This window comes from Venturia canescens, chromosome 7, assembly GCF_019457755.1.
Source record: "Venturia canescens isolate UGA chromosome 7, ASM1945775v1, whole genome shotgun sequence".
NCBI lineage: Eukaryota > Metazoa > Arthropoda > Insecta > Hymenoptera > Ichneumonidae > Venturia > Venturia canescens.
This window is the reverse complement of record NC_057427.1, coordinates 11469013-11492643: the sequence shown is the minus strand read 5'-3', so window position 1 is coordinate 11492643 and position 23631 is coordinate 11469013. Positions and strand designations below refer to the sequence as shown.

General features: G+C 44.1%; 4 protein-coding genes across 4 annotated transcripts; all 4 read left to right on the top strand.

Moving 5' to 3' along the window:
- The first annotated feature begins 102 nt into the window (after nucleotides 1-102).
- LOC122413818 (sodium channel protein Nach-like) lies at nucleotides 103-4273 on the top strand. The gene is made up of 9 exons (XM_043424423.1): nucleotides 103-529; nucleotides 769-975; nucleotides 1192-1527; nucleotides 1682-1937; nucleotides 2207-2378; nucleotides 2451-2504; nucleotides 2749-2923; nucleotides 3033-3145; nucleotides 3763-4273. The coding sequence occupies exons 1-9, from the start codon at nucleotides 378-380 to the stop codon at nucleotides 3999-4001; spliced, it is 1704 nt and encodes a 567-aa protein (XP_043280358.1). The 5' UTR covers nucleotides 103-377; the 3' UTR covers nucleotides 4002-4273.
- Nucleotides 4274-6597: 2324 nt separating this feature from the next.
- Nucleotides 6598-8433, top strand: LOC122413820 (uncharacterized). Its single transcript, XM_043424424.1, has one exon. The coding sequence runs from the start codon at nucleotides 7023-7025 to the stop codon at nucleotides 8256-8258; it is 1236 nt and encodes a 411-aa protein (XP_043280359.1). The 5' UTR covers nucleotides 6598-7022; the 3' UTR covers nucleotides 8259-8433.
- Nucleotides 8434-12450: 4017 nt separating this feature from the next.
- LOC122413029 (uncharacterized) lies at nucleotides 12451-19444 on the top strand. The gene is made up of 5 exons (XM_043423099.1): nucleotides 12451-12674; nucleotides 14608-14749; nucleotides 16146-16377; nucleotides 16594-16989; nucleotides 17085-19444. Exons 1-5 carry the CDS (start codon nucleotides 12635-12637, stop codon nucleotides 18498-18500), a joined length of 2226 nt encoding a protein of 741 aa, XP_043279034.1. The 5' UTR covers nucleotides 12451-12634; the 3' UTR covers nucleotides 18501-19444.
- Nucleotides 19445-20114: 670 nt separating this feature from the next.
- Nucleotides 20115-23625, top strand: LOC122413030 (sodium-coupled monocarboxylate transporter 1-like). Its single transcript, XM_043423100.1, has 7 exons — nucleotides 20115-20125; nucleotides 20196-20244; nucleotides 20445-20790; nucleotides 21040-21194; nucleotides 22189-22329; nucleotides 22398-22506; nucleotides 22634-23625. The coding sequence occupies exons 2-7, from the start codon at nucleotides 20207-20209 to the stop codon at nucleotides 23441-23443; spliced, it is 1599 nt and encodes a 532-aa protein (XP_043279035.1). The 5' UTR covers nucleotides 20115-20125; nucleotides 20196-20206; the 3' UTR covers nucleotides 23444-23625.
- Nucleotides 23626-23631: the final 6 nt, after the last annotated feature.

The following is a 23631-nucleotide window of genomic DNA, read 5'->3' as shown; positions in this document are numbered from 1 at the left end:
TCTTCCTCACTCGACTCACAATTTTCGTACCATTGTTTTGGTTTTTGTTTTTAAATTATTTTATTTTGTTGTAACACCCATGAAAAAATCAACGATTTTTGTAAACGCGAAGATTTTTTATTTTTACTATGATGAGAAGGAGTGTTTGATCTTTTTGTTTTCTCGCGATGATTGATCGCGAGACTCGAATTATTGTGCACACATTTGCCCCAAAGTTGTACAAACATCGATGACTCGTCCGGAAATTTGGTGCACGCAACTTTCGGCTTGTTTGGCTTATTTCTTTGGGAAGGGGAGCGACGAAAAGCTCCCGAAAATCAGTTGCTGCTTCAGTTTTTAAGCCGAATTTATAAGCTGCGGAACTAGTAAATCGAGCTATGAGGAGACACCGTTTGAGAGCTTTGGCGACGCCTAACTTTCATCGTTTTCATGTCAGAGGAACACGCCCGTCGACACAGGATACTCATTCCTCGTGGCACGATCGAATGAAAACGAAGATTCTGAATTGCATCTTCGGAAAGTGGAAAAAGTAAAGTTATTATAATAAAAGCCTGAAAATTAGTGTTGATAAGATTTTGTGGCGAAAATTTCGTTGATTTTTTTCTTATTTTCCCACGTTGTCAGACTGAACTGAAAGAAATTTTTCAGGGTTCGTAAATTTGTCAAAACCTCCCCTTTCACTTCGTAACATATTTCAAAGTTTAGTACGAATCGATCGTGGTTTTTTGTCAAATGCAAACTTTAATAAACGATTCAATTGGATTTCAGGTACTTGAGTGTATTGGTCCATCTGGTGGCCCTGCTGCTACTGTCGCGCATGGTGGTGCAGGAAACGAAACAGTATAATGACAAGCCAACGTCAACTGCAGTCGAGAATGATGCGTACCCGGTGCGGAACATCAATTTTCCAGCGATTGGACTGTGCAATTTGAACCTCATAAGTAAGAAAAAAGTGAGCCAGTATGCCAGACAATTGTAAGTAATGATTTTTATCATTTACGAGTAATACGAATGAAAAAGAAAACATTGAAAAACGAAATTTTTGTTATTTATACTGAAAGGTTTGTTTAAATGTTTCTACGACTTCATTCGAGCACAAAATATGAAAAAATGTCGAGGAATCTTTCTCTCAGTTTGAAATATTCGTGGAATTCATAAAAACCAATAATGAAAAATGCTCCATGTCCGCAGATGGGGTCAGGACAGAGTCAGGAAAATCGGTAACTTGACTTTAGAAAGATTGGAAAAATTGCTGACGTTCTTAGGCCAAGTCTACTCATTTTCAAGTCTGGAGGCCAACCCTGGCGATTTGAATTTCACCCACCACATTTTAAACGTCGCATACAACAACGAGTATTTCATGTGGAGAGTAATGGACCATCTCATGCCACACTGTCGAGATTCTCTGGCTTACTGCAGTTGGAAAGGTGAGATTCGAGATTGCGAGGAATTGTTTGTACCGCGTTGGACTCAGGATGGCAGTTGTTGCACGTTCAATTATCTCCGATGGACGGACACGATAAGCACGTAATTTCAACATCTCTTTAGTCATTGAAGCTCTGGCAACGTCATTGGCGTTTTGTCAACTGAGATAATCCATGAATTTTCATGCAATTCGATTCAATCCCTTCGACGAATAAATCTCTGATGAAACGTCATAAATTTATTTTCCTATTCGCAGCGACGGTAAAAGTGATTTCGATTGGCACATGGAAAAGTTGAAATTCGCGACCCCCTCGAACGGGCTAAGAGTATACTTGAATCCTCACTTCGAAGACAATTATTACAGTTATTTGCCGGCACGTGGCTTCAAATTATTTATTTTCACGGCCACGGATTATCCGGACGAGCCGAGTGGCTCGATGAAGGGAATTCTTCTCAAACCCGGCACCGACAATTACCTCAAATTGAAAGGCTCTGCCTTCTATTCGTCCGAGGTACGTCGAAAATTCATCGTTTCAAAAATGACCCTCGTAAATGGCGTTTTTCAGTTGAAATATATTATTATATTGTCAAAATAATACAAAAATATTCGTCGACTTTTATTTTCTCATTCGTGACGAAGAAATGTGTCAAAGATTAAAAAAATGTAAAAAGTGCATTTGTCACTCGAAATTCATTTCCCCTTCCGCGACTCGTAATTCAATTTGATTCTTCGTTCAATAAAAACTGAACTCTGAGAGTACATTTTTTATTTTTATTGCAGGATGTCAGAGCATTTGACCCAAGCAAACGTGGATGCTTGTTCAGTACCGATCGCTTTCACGAATACGGTGGCGGCTATTCTTACAGTCAGTGCTTAATGTTGTGTCGATCGCGTGACATTGTCAAAGCCTGTGGATGCATTCCATTCTTTTATCCGTACACGAAGGAAATGAGTACGAACTCAATCGCGATACTTTTCAAATCGAGATTCAACGTCGCTTTAAAAACTCATTTTTTCGTTACAGACAGTGTGAAGGATTGCCAAATCAGCGAGATGAAATGTCTCCGAAATAATCGAAGTATGAAATATCGATAGGAAGCAAGAAATGGGATTTTTGGTTCGAAACAATAATTTATTGGTCGATGGACAAATTTTTTTATTCAGCAAACATTTCCGGAGGATTTTCCACCGGAAATTTAAGCGCGATGGTTAATGACGAAGGATTTGCCTCGAGCCAGAACTTCTTCTTGCAATTTCACTAATTCCACTTTCTTCGACACACTCTAATTCTGACGTAGCCTCATAAAATTTGATGAAAACAGATAAATGGTTCCGCGTCGAACCGCTTCCAACCGATAACGTACAAGCATGGATCCCACGAGAGGCCTCCACCCGCTGCGACTGTCTCCCAACGTGCGAAACCCTCGATTTTCAGGTTGAAATGACTGGCAGTGATATTCGTCACAGCGATATCGACCTGGTCGAGTTTGTAGGAGAGTACGATTCGTTTTCTCAAAATTCATCAATTTTCATTGCTTTTCCCCGCAGAATAAGCTAATAACACGAACGTAGTGATTCGTGATTTAAATAATGGAAACTGTTGCAGCCACCATTGCGATAACGTCTCGAAAGACAGCATATTGCTCACCATCAGCTTCAATCAACCCACGATTTTACGGTTGAAACAGGACGTCATGTACTATTGGTACGATTTATTGAGTAAGTAAAATTCGCATCATCCAATGGTAGCTTAAAAACGGAATTGCGGGAGGGAGAAGTGACCTTTGGATCAAGAGAAACGAATTAGCTCGACGTTTCGAAAAAAATTCGTTTCCAAACTCAGAATTGAGCGTCACTTCGAACTGGAGCCAGATGACCAGAGTCCTTTTTGCTTCTTCTTCTTCTTCTTCTTGAGAAGCGCAGCTGAACTCGTTTTCTTGAAATATCAGGTGTAAATGCTAACGATCTTACGATGGAGTGGTTTGGGCGTGCGTTGATCTGTGTCATCTGCCAGTACAATTGACTCGATTGCTTTATCGTTGTACCAAAGATTGTACCAAATATGTATGTGCGATAAGAGAGTCTATCGTCGTCAAAGACGTTTGACAACCAAGATCCAATCGAATGATCTTGTTCCACCAAGAATTCTCGTAGCGATATCACGTTTCCTACTGCGTCACAACAGTGCCTTTTTTTCTCGTATCTGATAAGTGATCGTTGTTACATAACAGGGCGAAAGATTCGACGAGCTCGACTCGCTGTTCGTTGGCTTTGCAAAGGAGTTTATTCTTCGAATCGTAATTCACGACATTTCAAGTGTTTTTTCATCGTTTCAGGTAATTTTGGCGGATTGTGCAGTTTGTTTCTTGGTATCAGCATCTTGACGCCCATAGAAATGATCTACGAGTTCTCACTCCGAATCTGGGGGAAAGAGAAAACGCCTGACAAGTCCCGAGCCCGAGGCCGTGCACCAACGATCGTCGAACCCATGAAAATTCAAGATCCATCCTTGTACTGGAGAGAAATGATACGAAGGAAATGCGATCCCGTTCAATCGGCTCCAGTTTCTTCGTAATAACGACTCACACTTCTCTCAAGAATTTTCCAAGTTTTTTCAGTCCACTAAGAAAAACATGAGCAATAATCAACGAGTCCCTGAAGGGGGAAAACGTGATGGTTCGTGAGTATTGCGCTCGACGACTCAAGGCTGAATGGAATTGGTATTTAACGCCACACATCAGACGTTACGAGATGACACAGTGGTTTAAAATGATGATTTAATTGTCGTGTTATATCGAGTGTGGGAGAAAAGTCAACGTGGTTGAATAAATTTAACGGAAAAATCGACGCTTTCTTGCTGTAGAATTTTATTTTTATGAAATTTTCTCAAACGAAGCATTGGAATCGTCGAATGAATCGTTTGGATTCTTTAATAATTCGCTAGGAAATGCGCACCTAAAAATAAACGTAACTAAATCACCTTATCTTCAAAAATTTCAATAATTAAACTTTTCTCTTGGTATTTCAGTTTTTTACATTTTTTAAAACACTGCCGCACGCAACTGCCTCTGCGTGAGATTACGTATTTTGTTTAACGGCTGTCTAGACATTCTTGATTGAGGGCGCACCGAACTCCCGAAGCCTTTTTCACCCACTTTATTCATATTTCGTAAGCTCATTCACGAAATATCGTTTCGTGATAGGATTTCGAAGATAACATTTCCGAAATATTTCAATTTTCTACGCTCGAGAGTTGGTAAAAAGTCGCATCACTTCGGGCCGTGGAAAATGGTTCGAATTTGGTCAGAGCCACGTCAAAATACTGGGAATCAATCGTTCGAACTTTTCCCCATCGATTGATCTACTCAACAGAATGCCTTTGCAAAAAAACGAAAAAATAATCGTCGGTGTCGAGAGAAAAAAAAATGTACTTTAAGCTGAAACGTTTTGCGGTAAATTTCTGACTTTTAGGACAACTGCAACATCCCGAAGAGCGCGGAATCGTGGCGGGAGAAATAATCAGGTCACGCATTTATGTAAATACGTGAATGGCCTTCGCGGTGGAACGAAGTGCGACGGGAGGAGGAGGAGGAGAAGGAAAAGACCGAGAATTCCATAGGGACGACCCGTGCTGCGGCTCCGTTCCATAAATTATGCGGGTCCATAAAATCAAGCGGCGTGCTCGACTGTACGAAAAATTCGGGACTGTTGAGCGGTTCGTGCGCGTAAATCCACGCGGCGAGTTCGATGACCTGTCGCATTACTCACGATTCGAGGCGCGCATGGCGATCGCGAAGGAAAAAAAGAACGAAAAGTTCCGCCACGTTTCACGTAAACGTTATAATCGCGGAAGTCGCGTATTATCTGGGAGATATTGATTCGACTTTTCTAAACTCTCGTAAACCATTTGGAAAACCGGTCTGTGCGCTAATCGATTAATCATGATTTTTTCAACAGAATGCTGCGACGATGACAAAGATTTCAAGCTATTTTGATGTTTTTGCCAATTTGGTAGATCGCGATCATTGAAATTCTATTCTCATCGGTACTATCGCTTCGTGTGATCAAATAAAAACACGAATTATCTGTTTTTTTTTAATCGTTTACTACGAAGGGGGATGACCCACATAAATCGACGCCTCGCGTTCTCTCGAACTGAATAAAAAATCGAGTTCGTCGATTCGTCGAATTTATGAACTATTCGGCTATCTTCGAGAATTTACGTAAGCAGAAGACGAGCCAGCACGAATTATTTTAATCGACGACACTTTATCTCATGGTATCAGGTGCGTTGCCTCCCCCGAAATGTAGCAGTAAATTCTGTCGTACAATATTTCGGCTCATTAACTCCAGCGTCGAAACATATTTTCGACGGATAGATAAAGGCCTGGAAATAGTAAGTTTTCTCTACGAGATGTAGCCCAACGTCGCGTGGCAAAATTTCGTCCCAAGTGCACGAAAATGGTAACACGTTTGTGAGTTTTTCCAACACTTTTCACCGGGCGGACAATGTGGGGGCGGACACTCGTGTCTTCTGGAACAAATAACGGTTTTCTGTGTCAAGATTAGAGAAAACGACGATTGATGCAATAAATTTTCACCGTTTTTCCAGTTCTGATAACCGAGAACCGTGCTCACAATTATACTTTTAACTGACGATAAACATACGCGCGAATACGTTCGAGCTCGTCGACAACGAGGAAACCGAGGAAAGATTGAAAATTCATGGAAACGTGAAAACCAATTTTTTCCCAAAGCCCGTGCGAGTTGAGACAATTTTCAAATATTCTTACGCCCCGGATCCTGGAAAATATTCCATAAAATCCTGGCGAGGACCGGAGAAGTTGGTTGAGAGGGCAAAAAATGGTTTGATGGAAGAAAATATTAGAATTTGAAGAAAATTGGATGCTCGGTGAAACGAGCGATGGAGCGTCGCGGAACGTAAGCGCTTTTTAAATCGTTGCTTTGTTCGTGTCGTTCACAAGTTGAGTTTAAATATTGGTATGTGCGTTTGTGTATTCAACAAACACATTGGCACAGATTTCTCGTGCAGACTCTCCGCATTGTTCTATTTCTATACACCGGATCCCCTACTCATTCAGTGACGACAGACGCGAGAGCTCGCGGACGCGTGGAGCGGTTCTAGGAGGCGAGCGCCGATTAGACGACTGGGCAGTCGCGATTCGAACGCTCGTCGAAACCCAAGGTTGCGGCAAATTGCTCCCGGCGTGTATATGCCTCCGACTATAACGTTGCGTAATTTTCGCGGTCTCTTCCCATTCGATCTGTCGAGAAGGCGCGCGTTAAAGAGCTCGCGAGGGAGAGAGGGGAGGGAGCGTAATTCGAACAAACGATTTCACACCCAAGGCCCAGCACGCTTCAGTCTCGTTCCCGCATTCGAATTCGATCGACGGTGCTTCGGTTTGCTTCGGTGCGAGGAAGCTGTTTGTGGGGAACTTGTTATAAAAGAGCGAAAGCGGTGTGGATAACATGAGGAGCGAATCGAACGATTCTTTCGAACAGTAAACCGCGATCGGGACCCGGCGATCTCTTAAATCCACAAAAGCACTAAAAGGAGCTTAAATCGTGAGGAAATATGGCGAACGACGGTTCCGTCGTGGCTGACAACTACGTTATTCCAAAGCTCGACTCGCTGCTCAACAAAAAACTGGGAAAAGATCTCGAGCTGATAGAATACACGGCGACGAGTCTCCTGCCACCGGGCGAGAATTACGGAAGCTTGATATTGAAGGTCGACGCGAAAATCAGAATGGGCGAGAAGAGAGAAGAGATTCGGGAGGTCAACCTCATCGCGAAAATCCCACCGCTGACGCAGCGACAGCGCGATTTTTTTGACAGCCCGTACACCTTCGACAAAGAGAGGTTCATGTACGAGGAGATATTACCGACGTACAGAAAGTTCGAGGAGGATTGTGGGATAAGCGACCTCTTCGACATCGGCCCGGACTTCTACGGTTCGCGGTTGTCCCTCGTCGGCGATGTGTTCGACGACGACGCGGTTATACTGATGGAAAACTTGAAAACGCGCGGTTATTACACGGGCGACCGCTACTGCGGGCTCGACATCGACCACGCCAGGTTGGCCGTTCAGGCCATGGCGCGATTCCACGCCCTCGGGATAGCCATTAAAACGAAGAGACAGGCTTTTTTCGAGGTGCTCAAGGTCCGCTCCAAGTGTTTGGAAATGAAGAATCCGGACGAGTGGAAGGACGGAATGACCGAAATGTACAAAAACATCAAAGCGGACACGGTCCTCGCCGAGCACTACGACAAGTGCATGAAAGCTTTCGAAGCCGGCTCGAAAAACGAGTGCTGGTTCGCGCCCCCCATCGAGCCGTGGTCGACGATAATCCACGCGGACTTTTGGGTCAACAACATCATGTTTCACCGCGACGAAGAGACCGGCAAACCCGACGACGTCAAATTCGTCGATTTTCAAAACTACCTGTTCCTCAGTCCGACCCGAGAACTCGCTTTCTTCCTCGGTTCCGGGGTCAAAGACACCGTCGCCAAACGCGAAATCGACCTCCTCATCGATCACTATCACAACACCCTCGTCGAACGACTGAGCCTCATGGGATGCGACCCCGCACCGTACAGACGCCAGGCCTTCGATCAACAGTTGTCCAAGGATGCTTACGTCGAATTCACACACTCCGTTTTCATGCTCAAAATCATGACGAAAGAAGTCGACGTCGATGATCCCAACTCACGCAACGTTGCTGACGCCATGCTCGATTCGTGCTCCGAATTATTTTACGTTCGATTGCGCGGACTCGTCAACGACTACATCGAGCGAGGTTGGATGTAGAAGATCGAGAAACACTGCCGAACCGATCGCAATGATTTTTCGTGTCGAGTTCGATTCATCGAGTATCCAATAAAATGTGCAAATTCTATTGTTAAATCGATTGAGTGCGTACAGAATTTCCGGGGGTTTTGCGCAATGAAAATTTGTAATATTTGTAATTATATTTTTATATACGATCATCGCATATCACATATGTCACATATCAGTCGATACTTATACTGGTGTTTTTCAATCCTGATTGTGAGTGTACACATTTTTCTAAGCCAATCGCGATAAAGAACTTTCGACTTTTTATTTTCACACGTTTTTGAGTATTTTTTATTTAAATTGTATTCGTTCCGCTTGTTGGTTGTACATATTCTATGATTGTCATTACGATTGTTGAGCCGTCGACGCATTAGTTTATATTAGCCGAATTCGAGATGTTGATAATAAAATTATTTTTATCCAATTTTCATATTTGCGAGGCTTTCCCTCGATTATTCCTTACGACCTTCCCACCTTTGGGGACAAACTTCTGAGTAAATGCACTCAGAAAGTTCGTCGAATAAAATCGATCTAATTGGACGGGAACTTCGTGAATTCAAGGTGTTTCGGGGAACGAGTAAAACCAAGAAAAATTGAATTAAATTTTTGTAAATCTTTGAATGTAAGTTGAGCTAAATATATTTATTCGATCAAATGAAATGGATCTCGCGGTGATTCGACAAGACCTCAAAATTCATTAAGAGCAGGATGGATCAGTCGGTAACCTCACTTGGAATTTTCGAAATCTAAATTCTTTGACACAATTTGATCGATTAAAAAAAGGCTGTGTCAGCCTACGCAGAACGATGGCAAAAATCGACTGGTAGAGCCTTTTTTTAATCGGTCAAACTGTGTCAAAGAATTTCGATTTTGAAATCTGCAACTATCTCAATTTTTTCCAAATATTTTCTTCTGCATAAATCTAAAAAAAAAAAAAATATGTATCGTCGAGTTTGGTATTAAAGAATGTCACCAAATTTGACAAAATTCTGAACCTTTTGAAGTTTTTTGTTTATAACATGGATTAGCGGGACAACATTGTATCGACTGTACCGAGACTCCTTAAGAAGATTCAGAGTGTCTTTTCTCATGGAAGAAAAGGTAAATGGTTCGTTCAACCGATCGGTTTTTTTGTTTGGACGAACCATTTTTTCGAAAGTACTCCACAAAGCCTTGGTAAATTCAACTAAATCCTTCGTCCAGCCGAAATCAACAAATTTTGAAAATTTTCGAAAACAATTGGAAACGCTATCGCTCCGGTAAAGAGTCTCTGGCAGCAACTCGTCATATCTTATAAATGTACTTGTCACAGAGTCCCTGCAGCGACTCTAGATAGAGTCAAATTCACTGTATTTCCTGCAACTGACATAATCAGTGTGCTGTTTTACAGGAAATCTGAAATTCCGACTCCTCTGATAAGTCAGTTGTAGTATTTCGCTTCACCAACTGATGGCAGAAGCACCGGCGAGCGCTCAAATTAGTATGAAGACTCGCCAAAAGAGAACACCTCTCTCGCGTTGCTTTTCGAAGGATGCAAGTACGCGTGAAAAATTCTTTCTCTTTTGTAATCGCGATTAATTTATATAAAGATTCAATAAAAATCGGGACGAATAGGATTCTCGAGTGATTGGTAAATTTGATTTACTAAAATATCAACGCCCTTGATCTATTTCTCAATCCTTTTGGTCATCATTGAGGGAATAAAAAATATTTTTATAGCTAGAAAACTCAATTTTATTCGTATTTTCTTTGTATCTCAAGCAGCGGAGATTCCAAGTGTCCATCGAATGAGACGAAGATACAAACGGTGTGACATAAACGAGCAAAATTGGCCAAACCGAAGCCACAGACTCGGGTAAATAAAAATAGATTGAAAATGAGGAAAAAGGGGCAGGTGATTTCACACGAAAGCGAATTGAATCGTGGCAACAAAAATGTTATTGTAATATTGGGGCGTAGCGTTGAAAATGAATTTTTTTTTCTAAATGCCCGTTAAATTGTAAAGACGAAGGCGTGCAGATGGCCACGATTTCTCCCCCGTCCGGTGTCGGGCCACCCGCAAGCGAGATTTCTCAATTCGAGGCGTCACAAATCTTCGCGGGATAGAGTCAAATCCGTAACGATCGTTTAACCGTGGGGAGCTTTAAGGACACGAGGCACAAAGGACCTCGAGGGATGCTGGCGCATCTTTCATTCTCCAATCCGAATAAAGTCGTCGTCTCCGGCTATTGTGCAGAAATATCTTTTGCTCCTGCCAAAAATCCGAGTAAAGATGTCATTCCTTGCCGGGAAATCTTATACCTGGAAAATATTCGGTTCACTCTCCTCACCAATCTGCCTTTCAATCCTCTCTTCTTCCATCCCCTTTCGAACAAACAAATTTTCAAATTCAAATAAAATTAAAACATTCGAGGGTTACGATCATTTTTTAAATCCAGTTTTCGAATGCAATTATTGAGAAAATCTTTCTCCCGTGCATGATTTTTTCTGTTTTTTTTTTCTTTAATAGCTCGAAATTAAAACGTTTTCAACTTCTTTAAGGGGTCTGCCCTAATTAGACGGGCAAAAGAAGACTATTTTCACGAATTTTTTTGATCGGTATAAATGATACGGATATAAAAAGTGTTGGACCTAAAAAATACACTCTTAAAATACACAAAATGATTTTTTGTTTATATTTATTTTACTGAGTTTTCGTACAGAAAAATTGGGGAGAAGACAGGTTAAAAAAAAAGATGGGTGCGTGCCCCGTTGATAAAATCTCTGGAATGGATGATCGGAGAAAAAAAATAAAAATGGTTTTAAATTCAATAGGTAAATGGCTACAGCGCATATATCATACGATTTTTTCAAAAATCATAAAATGGCGGCCATTTTTCCAAAAACTACGGGAAAGCACGTTTTTTTTTCGTCGTTTTTTGCAAAAAAAATAAAAAGTTTCACTCAGAATTTCAAAATTCTTATGAAATGCGCTGCAGCTATAGTTAAAAAGAACACGCGGTAAAATCTTGTTTTCGGAGATTTCATCGACGAGCCGTCGAAAAACGTAATTTTGAAAAAAACGCGTTTAAGCAAAGGCAAACACGCGGTGCTGCACCGGGCTTTACTTTATACTTTACTACACTTTTCAAAAATGCAGCAACCAAAAAAACGAATTTTTGAAAATTCTGATTAGGGTAGATCGCTCGTTCTTGAATTTTCGCAGTTGCAAGTTGTTGACGATCGTGGCAATTCGTGTTGGGAAATATTGTTCCATAATGAGCTTCGATTAGTCAGCGTAATACGAATACGTGAGGTGCCATTTGCAAGAATGTTTTTCTTTCCATCAGACTTCTGTCATCCTTGACTTTTCCTTCTCCATAGAAGATCCCTCCGCATATTTATTTTCCCATCATTCCAGTTAATAACCGAAGAGAAACTGGTCACGATTCCCCAAATGACTGGCAAACCTCCAAGTAAAAAATTCGAAAATCTTGCATAAACAATCGAGAATAACCCTCGAGTCGTTCAACCCAAAATTTGCTAGAGAAAAAAGAACTCGCTTCCAGACCACCAAACGTAAACGAACGAGCATAAAAACTCCTCGTTTTTAATCCCAACAATAAAATAGAAGGAAACGAAATATTTGTATCTCCTTTGAAATTGATTGCCAGGAGAAAGCTGAGCATAAAAATCTTATCGGATTCATACATCTCGGAATGTTGAATTTCTTCTCATCCTTTTTCCAAAGAATCATCATACTTTTTCAGGCTTTTTGTTTCAAGAACGATCTTCCCATGATAGATCATCCACAATAACGCGTGATAGATATCAGGAGACATTCTCAGGAGGAAGGAGGGAGCTGTGCAAGAATTTGGAGACGCAGTGTGAGCCGCAGTGGGTGCATAAATGCATACGAACACGTGAATATCTCGCTATACGCACACTTTATGTGTGTTTACGAAAGGTTGATGCTTCGGGCTCGTAGAGGCGTGTAGGTATCTAAGTTTTCGAACCTTCCCAGCGGGATTCGTGCGAGGCTCGGACGTAGAAGAACAATTTTTCGGTTTTGGTCCCCGCGTGCGTGCAGCAGATGAGGACCCATGCTGCTATCCTCGAGCTGGTGGGGAGAATCCTATTTAAGAGTGGCGAAGCAAGCAGGAAGATCGTCAGTCCCGCGCAAGCATCGAACGTTTATGGTGGGCGTTAAAAAGTTGAGAGTTTTACCAGCAATTGGATGGGAATTTGTAGTATTTTGGGGGTAAGAGGGAATAAAAAACCAGAAATTCGTGCAGTTATGTCGTTTCGGTGGCTACGATAGTGGAAGATCGGGCTGAATCGAGGGGGAGGTGAAAAGTGGAGCCGCCGTCATGAGTTGGCACGTGGTTTTAGCTGCGCTCGTAGTGGCTGGTGAGTTTTTGGCAGAATAATTTTCCCTTGTTCGTAAGAGATAGAACAACTCGCTCGTTGAGGCAGCATTGTCGCGGATTAATATTGGAATAAATTCGCTGCCGAGGTGTCGGTGCGGTTGCGCGAGTCGGCGGAATAAGAGGAAGATGCATAACTGCACGTACGATCGAAGAATCGTATTCTCCGAAGATCCTATACGATTGGAATACCAATTGAAACAATAGCAATATGATCGTCCGGGGGATGTTCCTCCGCATGTGTGGCTTCGTCTCGCTGAGGCCCGCGCGCGCACGTGATCGAATATCAAACGCATGCTGAGACGTGGGAATGAAAGATAATCGGAATGAATTGATTTCCTTGCGCGCGTCTCCTTTCGCTTTTCGCGCGCGATAATTTTCAGTGATTCGAGCCCCGTGCGCGGTGGATCTCGGGGCGAACGGTGCCTCGTTGCTTTTGCTCGTTGCCCGCGAGCTTCGAACGCGCAGGAAAATAGTCGCGGGGAAAAAAGCCTCGATCGTACTCTTACATGCGCGGCTTTTCCGAGGGCCTCGAACATTTGGCTGGTCCAGCCGGCCATAAAACACGCTCGAATGGCGACCCTCGATGTAATAGCGGAACACTTGCAGGGGGGAGAGAAAAAGGAACCCGCACGATCTATCAATTCTCTTTTCTTGTTTGCCTTCGGCCCGTGCTTTCACTGCGGACCGAAATTTATTACGTTTACATGCGTAAACGTATCACCGTTTGGGCAAACACGGCTCCGGTCGCATTTTACGATTCTTCGCTCTCGTCGCGCACTGTTTTTTCTAAAATATCTTTTCGAGATAGTTTTTTTTCCCAGTACCGAGAGCTCTCGCGGCTTTCCTCCCGAATTTTTCGGCGACGAAAAAATCTGTCGGTTCATTTCGTTCCATGCGAAACACGAGCGGAAGGTTATCGGAGTTGGAAAGAGCGTTGGCGAACAGCAGGATGAAAATGAGCGCTGATGCGAGCTATCGATGCGTCAATAAGCGCATCATAAAGGCGTTGCACGTATCGCCGGAGTTGCGCGTTCATAGAATGCCTTGAGCACATAATCCTCAGATCTCTGTCTCTCTTCACTCTTTCCTCCGCTCGTGACAAAATGAGTCGAAGCACGATGTAGAAGTGGCTCGAGCAAGATATTCTTCCTGCCGCGATAGACACGAGTTGAAAATGGAAGGAGAAACGCTCCGGGCAACGGTCCCCAAAAATTCTTCCTCCATATCGAACTCGCGTATGGGATAAAGATCTGAGCTTGTCACCTGGCTTTTCTCCGCATAGACACGCGGAGAAAAAGGACCGAAGGAGAGAGAAAAAAGAAGCGATGGAAGAAAAGAGAGTGTCCCGCGGTGCAACGGGCCGTTCAGGTAGTAGCAGGGGGTGGGCCCCGAAAGAGGGACTGAGATAATCCAATATAGGTGGGTATTTATCTTTTTCGGATCTGTCAGGCCCTAAATCTACGTTGGGGACAGCGGGTGGGCCTCTCACAGCGGAGCTAGAGAAACTACTACGACTATACGCTGTGCTACCTGCTCCTGAGAGCTGCGTGGAAGAGCCAGTGGGAATTGAGAGGGAGAAAGAGAATTTCTTTTCCCTTTGGACCAGAAAACAGGGCTGTGGAGAGGCCCCGAGGCTTCGGACACCGTGCGCTCACGAATTCATCGAACTTGGTCAAATTAATTGTTTTCCGGGGCACAGGATCGGAGCGAATTCTAATCGAAGCTTAGCTCGCGAGCAGGAAGCACCAGGAAATCGGGTCTGGGGCGCGATCGTGACAGCCTGCGGAGCAACAAGAGCGTGTCTAATGTCCCAATAATTGGAAGAATAATTACCAAGTTTAGCAGATTTATAGCCTGTCCTATTAACGTTTCATTCGCCATATGCTCATCAAAGACTTTTTCCTTGCCCACAGGAGTATGCGAGGGAGCGATTTGGGGCCCTGGAAGGGACGAGGACCGTTGCGAAGCTGCCATCAAAGAAACCATCCGAGAAGATCGCGCGACAATCGTCGACGAGACACCCAACAGACTACACTCAACTTGGTTATCTCAAGAGTGAGTATAATCCCTCGACCCTCTTTTCTCTCATTTTCTTCCTTTTTACCATCTTCATCGTTTTTTCCAAATATATTGCTCCTAGACGCCCCTTCCCCCGCCCCCGTCCTCGCAAACCGCCACGACGACATTTCTCTGTGCATATGCGTGTTTTCTTGCCACGTACTTCGTTACGAGAAAGAAATCGCTTATGGAAGTTCCCGGTAGCTCCGAGACACATGGTGTGAATTCCACGAAACCGAACCAGCCAGAGTGCCACATTTTTTTCCCTCCTTTTTCATCTCGAGTCCCAGCCGAATTTCTTTCAACCGCGCGCGCTTCTCGCGTACGTTCTCCCTTTCACAACGGACGTCTCATTGAGGGAGGCGAGAGTGTTAATTTTGCGATTCAGCGTCACAATCGTACCGTTACGAATGAACGAAAGTTCCATAAAAACCGATGACTTGATTCGTTTTTACGCGAGCGTGCTTAATGAATTACTTTTTTTCAATGTCCCTTCGAAATTCAACCTCGCGACACTATTCCTCGAGGATTTTACTCAGAAAATTCGTAACAAGCGGACAAACCAATCCGCCTGAACTCGCGGCCACAGTAGCCAGCTCCAAAATAGACCTCAAAAGCTTCGAAGCGTAACGGAATCGTCAAAGAAAGCCGAAAAGATCAAAGACCAGCTGCGAGTCGATGGGACAAAAAATTTGCCCCTCGGAGGAGAGAAAAAAGCAATGAGATCAGAGCAGAGCGCTCGTCGATCGATCCATTAACGACTCGACGCACCAGAAACCTCTATCGAATTATTCTGTCGTCGAAACATGCGAACTCGAAGGCACAAAGTGTATCGACCTTTTGCTCGATCGTAGCGAAAAACGTGAATTTCTGTCACGACTCTCCCTCTCGAATCTCTCTCTCTCTCTCGGTCCGGGGCTCAGGTACACACGGGAGAAACACCCTTGAGCCTTCCGCATTTCGACTCGCTTTTTCTGAAAGCACCGAAAGACGACAATGCACCACGATGTTATTTACGAGAGTCGTCCCGTTCCTCTTTTTGTCTCGGGCGTTCCGCAGCCTCGTCGGGGTCACTCGAAGATTTCTCTCGGCCGCTTCCGCGTTTCCCTATCGTCGATCGCGCTCCCTTTTCTCGAAATCTTTCAGCCCCCGAGTTCGAAGTTACGTCTTCGAAGTGAAATTTTGCAGAACACTTAACGCCCACTTGAAACGCCGTTTCCCTCGGCTCCTCCCGAGGGATTCCCCTCGAAATTCTAATCTTCGGGGCTGTTTGAAAAGCCAACAAAAAATACACGATACCGAAAAATCCTCGTGAGCCAAACCCTGTTTTCTTTTCCCGGCGCCCACATCCGCAGAGGACTAAAAGCATGATTTTCTCTTTTCTTTATTCTAGATGCGAAGTTCGTGCTGGCCCCGAGTACGTTATTAGAAAATACACTTTTTTTGAGAACGGCACATTTCTGCTTTTGCGTCACTATTATGCCGAGGAATCCTGCAGCGTTGCCATGTACACCGTCGCAGCACGCGGAGTCATTCGAGTTTTATCGAACTCGAATGTCGCGCCTGGTGCGAGCGATGCGAGGTTTCAATTGGACAGAGTTCACATCGTTCCTCTCACTCGGCAGGTAAGAAGTTATGAAAATTCTCATTTTCCTCGTCTTCGTTTCAGTTTCCCCATTACGAATCGTTCGCAAGTCGAGCTAAGCAATTTTCTGGGGATTACAAAAATTCGTACCGACCATGAGCGAAGCTGTAAATCGTCGAAGAAACGTTCCCATTTCGACGATAACATTGCGCGATTATCTTTTAGTTCGTTAAATAAAAGAAAATTCCTCCAACAGGTGGCTCAAAAGTACAGTCATCGGGTGAACTTTTCTTGCACGCCGCAGCCTCGGTGGAGGCCGTACGTGCCGCAACTGATCTACGAGCAGCCCTCGAGAAGATTTTCCAACTTCTTGTGGCAAGGTCCAAAGTACAACACTTTGCAGCCCCGACATTATCAAGCGTCGAAGAAGCACCGGGGCATCGACTGCCTCGAGGCTCTGGGCATCGAGTTCGGTGAGCTGAGGCTCGTGAGAGTTCAGAAAAGGACTTCGATCATCAACGCGTTTGACCTCGGCTCGAGCGATATACCGAGGATCGAGCTTTACCTCGGTAGTTTGCCGCCGAACGTTTATTCGAGGAAGACGCACAAATCGACGTCGCTACAGCCGACGGCTTTGCTCCGAGCCGATACCGTAAGTTGAGAGTAGTTTTTTCAATTCCTTTCTGTAAAACTGGAAAATAAGTTCTTCGGGAATTCTGAGCATCGAAATTCTTCGTCCGTCGACAGGTCAAAGGCTGTTTGGTTTGCGGTGCGATATCCCGCGGGACCGAAAGCAGTCCGCCGTTGCTCCACGAGGTGGCCGCGCTCCCGGCCCTCCTCGGTGGGTCCTGGTTGAGTTCGAGCTGCGAGAGTTGCGAGGGTGGCCTCTGGATAAAGAGGCAGCTCGAGGTCTACGCCGGAGACAGTTTGTGGACGGGTCGTTGGGATTATTACAGCGATCCGAGATGCGCGGTGTTCTTGTACGCGGTCACAGCAGCAGGGAGCTACATCCAGCGTCCAGGACGTCAAAGGCGTCACGGCGAAGAGTCCCCCGGGCCAGAGACGTTCGAGCATTTCATCGGCGACGACGATGCCCGAGGAGCCTCCTCCGTTCGAGCGGGCCAATCAACCGCGAGCTTCGTCGAGAGGCCCAGACGCTTCGCGGATGACAAAACGCCCGTCGAGGCTTCGCAGCGGCGTGACGAAACGGAGAAACGGAGCAGCGACGACGACTACAGATCGAAGAAAACACTTGCCGAATGGATGACGCCGGAGCTGGCCCGTAACTTATTCGAGATTTATGGCTCGAAGAAAGAAATGAGCGGGGCCATGTTGCCGAGCGCTGAAGAGTTGGACGAGGCCATAGGCACTTTGGCGGCTGACGGGCCCGTCGATAACTCGGAGAAAGTCGGTTCGAGCGATCGCCCAAACAAGACCACTTCGGAGTCCCATTTTGCGAGTTCCAACAATGAAGAATCTTCTGAAAATTCGAGAAACGCTCAAGATCCCTCGGCAACGAGTCCGACCCCGCCGTCTTCCACCGGAGAGCGCAAGTCCCGAAGGAGTCTAGAGAGCGAAGACTCCTACCGACACTTGTTACAAAACGCCAAACCTTCCATGGCCGACGCGTTCGCCGCGATGTTGCGCGGAAATCAGCGACGCGAGGAGACCACGAGGAAGCCCATGACCTCGTCCATCCCCGCGGGAACGACCGAGCTCGATCTCCACGTCGCCGAGAGCCTTCTCGTCGCCGGTGATCTTGCCATCGCTGCGAGATGCGGCGCACAAATTTACGGCGACGATCGTGAGCTCGGGAACCGCGGACTGAGGGTCAGACCCCTCGTCAATTGGCCTAGAAGTTGTGTCAAACATGCTCTCGAAGCCCCGTCCACTCTTGGACTCCGAGCTCGGGTCGGCGTCAACTGGAGCGGCCAGTACACTCTCCTCCTCGGACCGAGGGACGATCACCTCTGGGAAGCTCCTCTCCATCAATGCGGCCCCACGCCTTCGCACAACCCGGCCCTTCGAGCCCATCTCCGAAGGAGCGTCGGCATCCGTTACGGACTTTATACCTCGGCTGCTGCTCGATTTTCCGATTACTACGGAAAATCATTCATCGTCCAACAATCAGTGATGCTGCTTTGCTATCTTTTGTACCGATAAAAAGAAGGTTTTGCAGCTTTTTGTCGGCTGATCGCGAGCCTGTGTCGTTGAACGCTTATTAGAGACTTGAAAATCGACGCGAAGTTTCGTGCGCCTCTAACGTTTGCGTTCAAAATGCCACTCGAAATGAAAATTTATCGGTTTTTTATCTCGCACGAAAAAAATATCGTGACGCTCGTTTCACGGGTGCGATTTTCTGGATTTTGATCGGGGTGCCTTTTTCGTGAAACGAACGACTCTTCAACGCGAATTCGCACGAACTTTCGAAGATTTATCACGCGACTTAAGTTTTGATAAGGCGTGTGCCTTCGACTGCTGCCTTCGAATGACTCGAAATTATGCTATCACGAGACCAACGAACGGTCGAAGATAGCATAATTTGTCGTGACTAATCGTTTAACTGTGACAAAATATTCAATGAATTTTGACAGTTTTGCTTTGACTGTTTCGTAATCGTAGGTTTGTTGCGTTTTTTAATATGAAATAACACAAATTATGATCTCCTTCGGAATTGATACTCAAATTTGTTCTCGGTTTGTGCCAAAGTCTTGTAAATACTCTTTAATTAAGGTGTAAATATGTGGATAATTCGCTTAGGACGAACTTTAGTTTTAGTTGCGGATCAGCCTCAAATTGGACTGTCCAGGGACGCATTTCAACCAGTGAATTTTATGTTCGACATGAAACTTCCTCTTTCGAGAGCAAGTCTCGAAAATGCACGTGAAATTTTAGATTCTCGACTAGTTTTATTCGCGTTTTAGTTTTTTTTAAGTCTGGCCCTTAATTGCGGCTACGGGATGAAAAGCCCAGTGAATTTGCATTAAGGAGGGTGGATAGCGACGATACAACGTTGCCATGCTAAACCATGTTAAATACATTAAAAATTTCAAAATGATATGAATTTAATAAAATTTGGTGAACGTATTCTTTACTGCTAAATTTGACAATACACATTACTAAGCAATACAATACTCGATAACTAAGCAGAAGAAAATTTTGAAAAAAATTGTGTCTTCGCACTTGATGTTGAAGAACATTATCACCAAATTTGATCAATTTCTTATCATTTTGACGAATGTGGTCACCCTCCTGAATTTCGTTTAGAATAAAAGCTGCAACTTATTTCAATAAAGTTTGTAAATATATTTTGTAAATACGACAATTATCGAGTAATTAGAGTAAGAAAAATTTGTAAATTAATAATTGAAGAGAAAAATACATGGGGTATGAGGAATTTGAGAAAACTTTCCACTGCGATGTCTTTTGAATGATCGAACCTTCCAGAGGCCACGAGAGAAAACGTGGACATGACAAGAACGACGAGAATCCAAATATCTCTTATCAAATGTTGTAAATTAACGAAGTATTGCAAACACGAGAATACCAAGAGACGACAAAAGCAGCTTCGCCGTGGAACTTGACGTTCTGAATTTTCGTCAGTCTTCTCCGTGATTGATTTTCACCAGGAGGAAACAAGGCTTTTTGTGCAATTCTTAGAAAATTTGATTTTCCTTGAGACCAAAAAGAATTCTCAATGCGAAATGTCGACGGTCAGTGCGGACGAAATTTTCGCTCAATTGACTTTTGGCTGGGTGGATTATTTACTGTTTACCATGTTGCTGCTCGTGAGTGTCGGGATTGGAGTGTATTTTGGATTCTTCAGCAAACAGAATAACACGACGGAATATCTTTTAGGGGGGAAAACCATGAACTCTTTTCCTGTCGCCATGAGTCTTCTCGCGAGGTTGGCTTTTTCAAAAATTAATATCAATTCAGGCCTTTGAATTTTAGCTTAAAAAACGTTGAAAAACGACCTTAAAGCCTGACAAATCGTACGAGCGAAAATCTCAATATTTGTGCGAAAAAAGGTCGTTTTGGAATTAGAAGAACTTTTTTACTGTTACCAACTGTCCCGGAGACGCAAACAGAATTTTTCGCTTACAGTCACGTTTCGGGGGTCACGTTACTCGGCGTTCCTTCGGAGGTCTATCAGTACGGATCCCAATACGCCGCCTGCATTTTCACAGCGACGATCACGAGCGCTTTAACAATCTACATATTTCTTCCGGTATTTTATAAGCTTCAGCTGCCGAGTATTTTCGAGTATCTGGAGATCCGGTTTGCTCGACCAGTGAGAATACTCTCGTCACTGTTTTACATCGTTTCTTTATTTATCTACATACCGATCGTCGTTTACGTGCCCGCTATCTGTTTTTCACAAGTCACCAAATTCGACGTCCACGCTCTCGTTCCCATACTCTGCCTTGTTTGCATCGTTTATACGAGTATCGTAAGTATACGCGACGGAAGCTTCGCCTCGTTTCGAATGCGAATAAATTCTCGTTACTTTGAAATCATTTTAATTTCCAATGGACGCAATTTGCGCTCGTTTTTTTTTTTCGTCTCAATTTAAATCTCAATTTTTCACATTTCGTAACAATTCTTGACAGTCTTTCCAATCAAATCTGATGAAAATAACGTGGAACAATGTTGTAGAACTGAAGATATTTCGTTGAAAGAATATTTTGAATTTTATCAGGGCGGATTGAAAGCTGTCGTTTGGACCGACACGATACAATTCAGTGTCACGATCGGAGGTCTCTTGGCCGTACTTTTTTTGGGCATCCAATCGGCCGGCGGAATTTCTAATGTCTGGCGCATTGCCGAGGAGGGCGAACGGCTCGTTTTTTTCAAGTGAGATACGTCAAAATAATGACTTTTAGTTGTGCATTTACTCGCGGCTCCAAATCAATTTAAAAGTTGATTCTCGTCCACGAGCGAACGAGGGCGAATGCTTCGTATCGTTTCACAACGTTTGACTTTATCTCGTTTTACGTCACAGGATCGTAACGCGCTTGACGTTTGAAATCCCGTGATAAAGTCTCAGCACAGAGAAGTGCACGCGATTATTTTTCCACGAAATTCTCAAGGGGGTCCCCTGCTTTAGAAAGTCAAAAAATCTGTTGTTTTCGGGAATGTTTTTGAATAGACGGAAATAACTCATAGCACAGCGAACTTTTCGGTAGACTTTCGAGCATATTTTAAGTGAGAAATACTAATTTGTACATGATTCATGCGCAAAGTCTAATTTGTCGAAGTTTCTCAGCTGCGTACAATGTGGAGATCGTAATTATTGTCTCCAACAAAAATTCCAATTTCTTTTTCACTTTCATATATTTTCCTTCCATATGAAGCTGTAAAACCCTAAAAAAATTGCAAAATTCTATATTTTTAGAGAGTTAATAAAAATGCTGCTATAAATATAGAACTTCTCAATTTTTCCAGATTTTTATAGGTTCTTGTGAAAGAAAAATATATGAAAATGGAAAAAGAATTTGGAATTTTTCGTTGCAGACAATAATTACGATCTCCACATTGTAAGCAGCTGAGAAACTTCGACAATCAGACCTGGCGCATAATCCATGTACAAATTAGTAATTCTCGCATTAAAAAAATGTTTTTCAACTTTTTCAATATCCTCGCGAAACTATACCGAAAACTTCGCTATGCTGAGTTACTTCCGTCTATCCTAAAAACATTCCCAAACCGATTTTTTTGACTTTCTAAAGCAGGACCCCCTTAAACAGTCTGTGCAATTTGACAATTCGGCATTCGGGTTCATAAATAAAATGTTAAATTTCGTGTATCATATTTCTGAACAATCGAACCGTGAAAATTGTTTTCGTAGCATGGACCCGAGTCCATTTTTAAGGAACAGTTTTTGGATGATGACTTTTGGAGCGACGGCTAATTGGGTGGCGCACGTGGGAATCGGTCAAGGATCCGTGCAGAGATTTTTGGCCGTTCCAACGCAGAGACAAGCGAAATTGTGAGTAGATTGATGAAACTGAAATGGATTATAAATGGTAAAATCTAAATTGCTCAACTCGGTTACAGGTCAATGGTCATCACCATGGCAGGCCAAATAATGGTGAAGTTCGTAACGGTCTTGACCGGACTCATAATATACGCCAAGTATCACGACTGTGACCCTCTGCTCACAAAGGTAAAGTTCTCCTTCGTAAAAACGCGTGATTTAGCCCTTTTCATTTGTCGACCGTCGTCCGCATCGGTCGAACGAAGAGCGAGTTTTCCTCGTCGAAAGTAACTTCGACGATGGTTTACCGACGCAGGTTGTCAAGAGGAGCGACCAAGCGCTGCCGTATTACGTGATGGACGTGGCAGGAAACATTCCGGGTCTTCCGGGGCTTTTTTTAGCGGGTCTAGTGAGTGCAGCCTTGTCGACGATGAGTGCATCACTGAACACGGTGTCGGGAAGTATCTACGAGGATTTCATAGAGCCGTGGGTGGCTGAGAGTGAAGCAAAGGAGGCAAAAGCAGCGAAAATAATGAAAGTAACGGTGGTCGTAGCAGGGCTAATAGCAGGAGCGATGGTCTACGTTGTCGAGCACATGGGCACGGTTTTTCGAATGGCGCACAGCATGAGGAGCGTCGTCGACGGTCCCTTGCTGGGTCTTTTCATTTTGGGCATGATGGTCCCCTGGGTCAGAGCGAGAGGGGCGATGATCGGTGGCTGCGTTTCTCTCGTCACGATGGCCTGGCTCGTCGGCCGTACGCAGTGGTACATCGCCCATGGAAAACTGCATCACGCTCCCTTGCCGACGTCGATCGACGGCTGCCCTTATCCGTTGAACGAGACTGTTTTACCCACGGCGATTCCTTCCGAGCCTGAGGACGAGCCCGCCCTCGTTTATCAAATATCCTTCATGTATTACTTCGTAATCGGCTCCTCGGTCACCGTCATCGTTGCGCTCGTGAGCAGCGCTCTCCTCGGAGAAATTGATCTCAGTGCCATCGATCCCGACCACATCACACCCGCGGTTAGAATATTTTTACCCAAACAAATTTACGATCAGGTCCCAATGGGCGAGACGAAAAATGAAATTACTATTTCTGACAGCAAAGAAAAGCAGGAACGTTGATCGAGGAGTCGTTTGAATCGAATTCGAGGCCGATTATAGAAAGGCTGCTCATTCGATGAAAATACGTTTTTCGACTGGGGCTCACCTCGTTTCGAGCAAACGAGAATATATATGAGGAACAACGAATGTACAAATGTTGTTTTTAATTCAGGGTTTTTTGTACTTTGATCGTTACGAAATGATTGAGG

Coding starts and splice junctions, on each gene's coding strand:
- LOC122413818 (XM_043424423.1), top strand. CDS start 378: ATGAGGAGACACCGTTTGAGAGCTTTGGCGACGCCTAACTTTCATCGT. Junction 2,505..2,748: donor ATGTCTCCGAAATAATCGAA/GTATGAAATATC, acceptor TGATGAAAACAG/ATAAATGGTTCCGCGTCGAA. Junction 2,924..3,032: donor CTGGTCGAGTTTGTAGGAGA/GTACGATTCGTT, acceptor AAACTGTTGCAG/CCACCATTGCGATAACGTCT.
- LOC122413030 (XM_043423100.1), top strand. CDS start 20,207: ATGAACTCTTTTCCTGTCGCCATGAGTCTTCTCGCGAG. Junction 20,245..20,444: donor GCCATGAGTCTTCTCGCGAG/GTTGGCTTTTTC, acceptor TTTCGCTTACAG/TCACGTTTCGGGGGTCACGT. Junction 22,330..22,397: donor ACGCAGAGACAAGCGAAATT/GTGAGTAGATTG, acceptor ACTCGGTTACAG/GTCAATGGTCATCACCATGG.
- LOC122413029 (XM_043423099.1), top strand. CDS start 12,635: ATGAGTTGGCACGTGGTTTTAGCTGCGCTCGTAGTGGCTG. Junction 12,675..14,607: donor AGCTGCGCTCGTAGTGGCTG/GTGAGTTTTTGG, acceptor CCTTGCCCACAG/GAGTATGCGAGGGAGCGATT. Junction 16,378..16,593: donor TCGTTCCTCTCACTCGGCAG/GTAAGAAGTTAT, acceptor TTCCTCCAACAG/GTGGCTCAAAAGTACAGTCA.
- LOC122413820 (XM_043424424.1), top strand. CDS start 7,023: ATGGCGAACGACGGTTCCGTCGTGGCTGACAACTACGTTATTCCAAAG.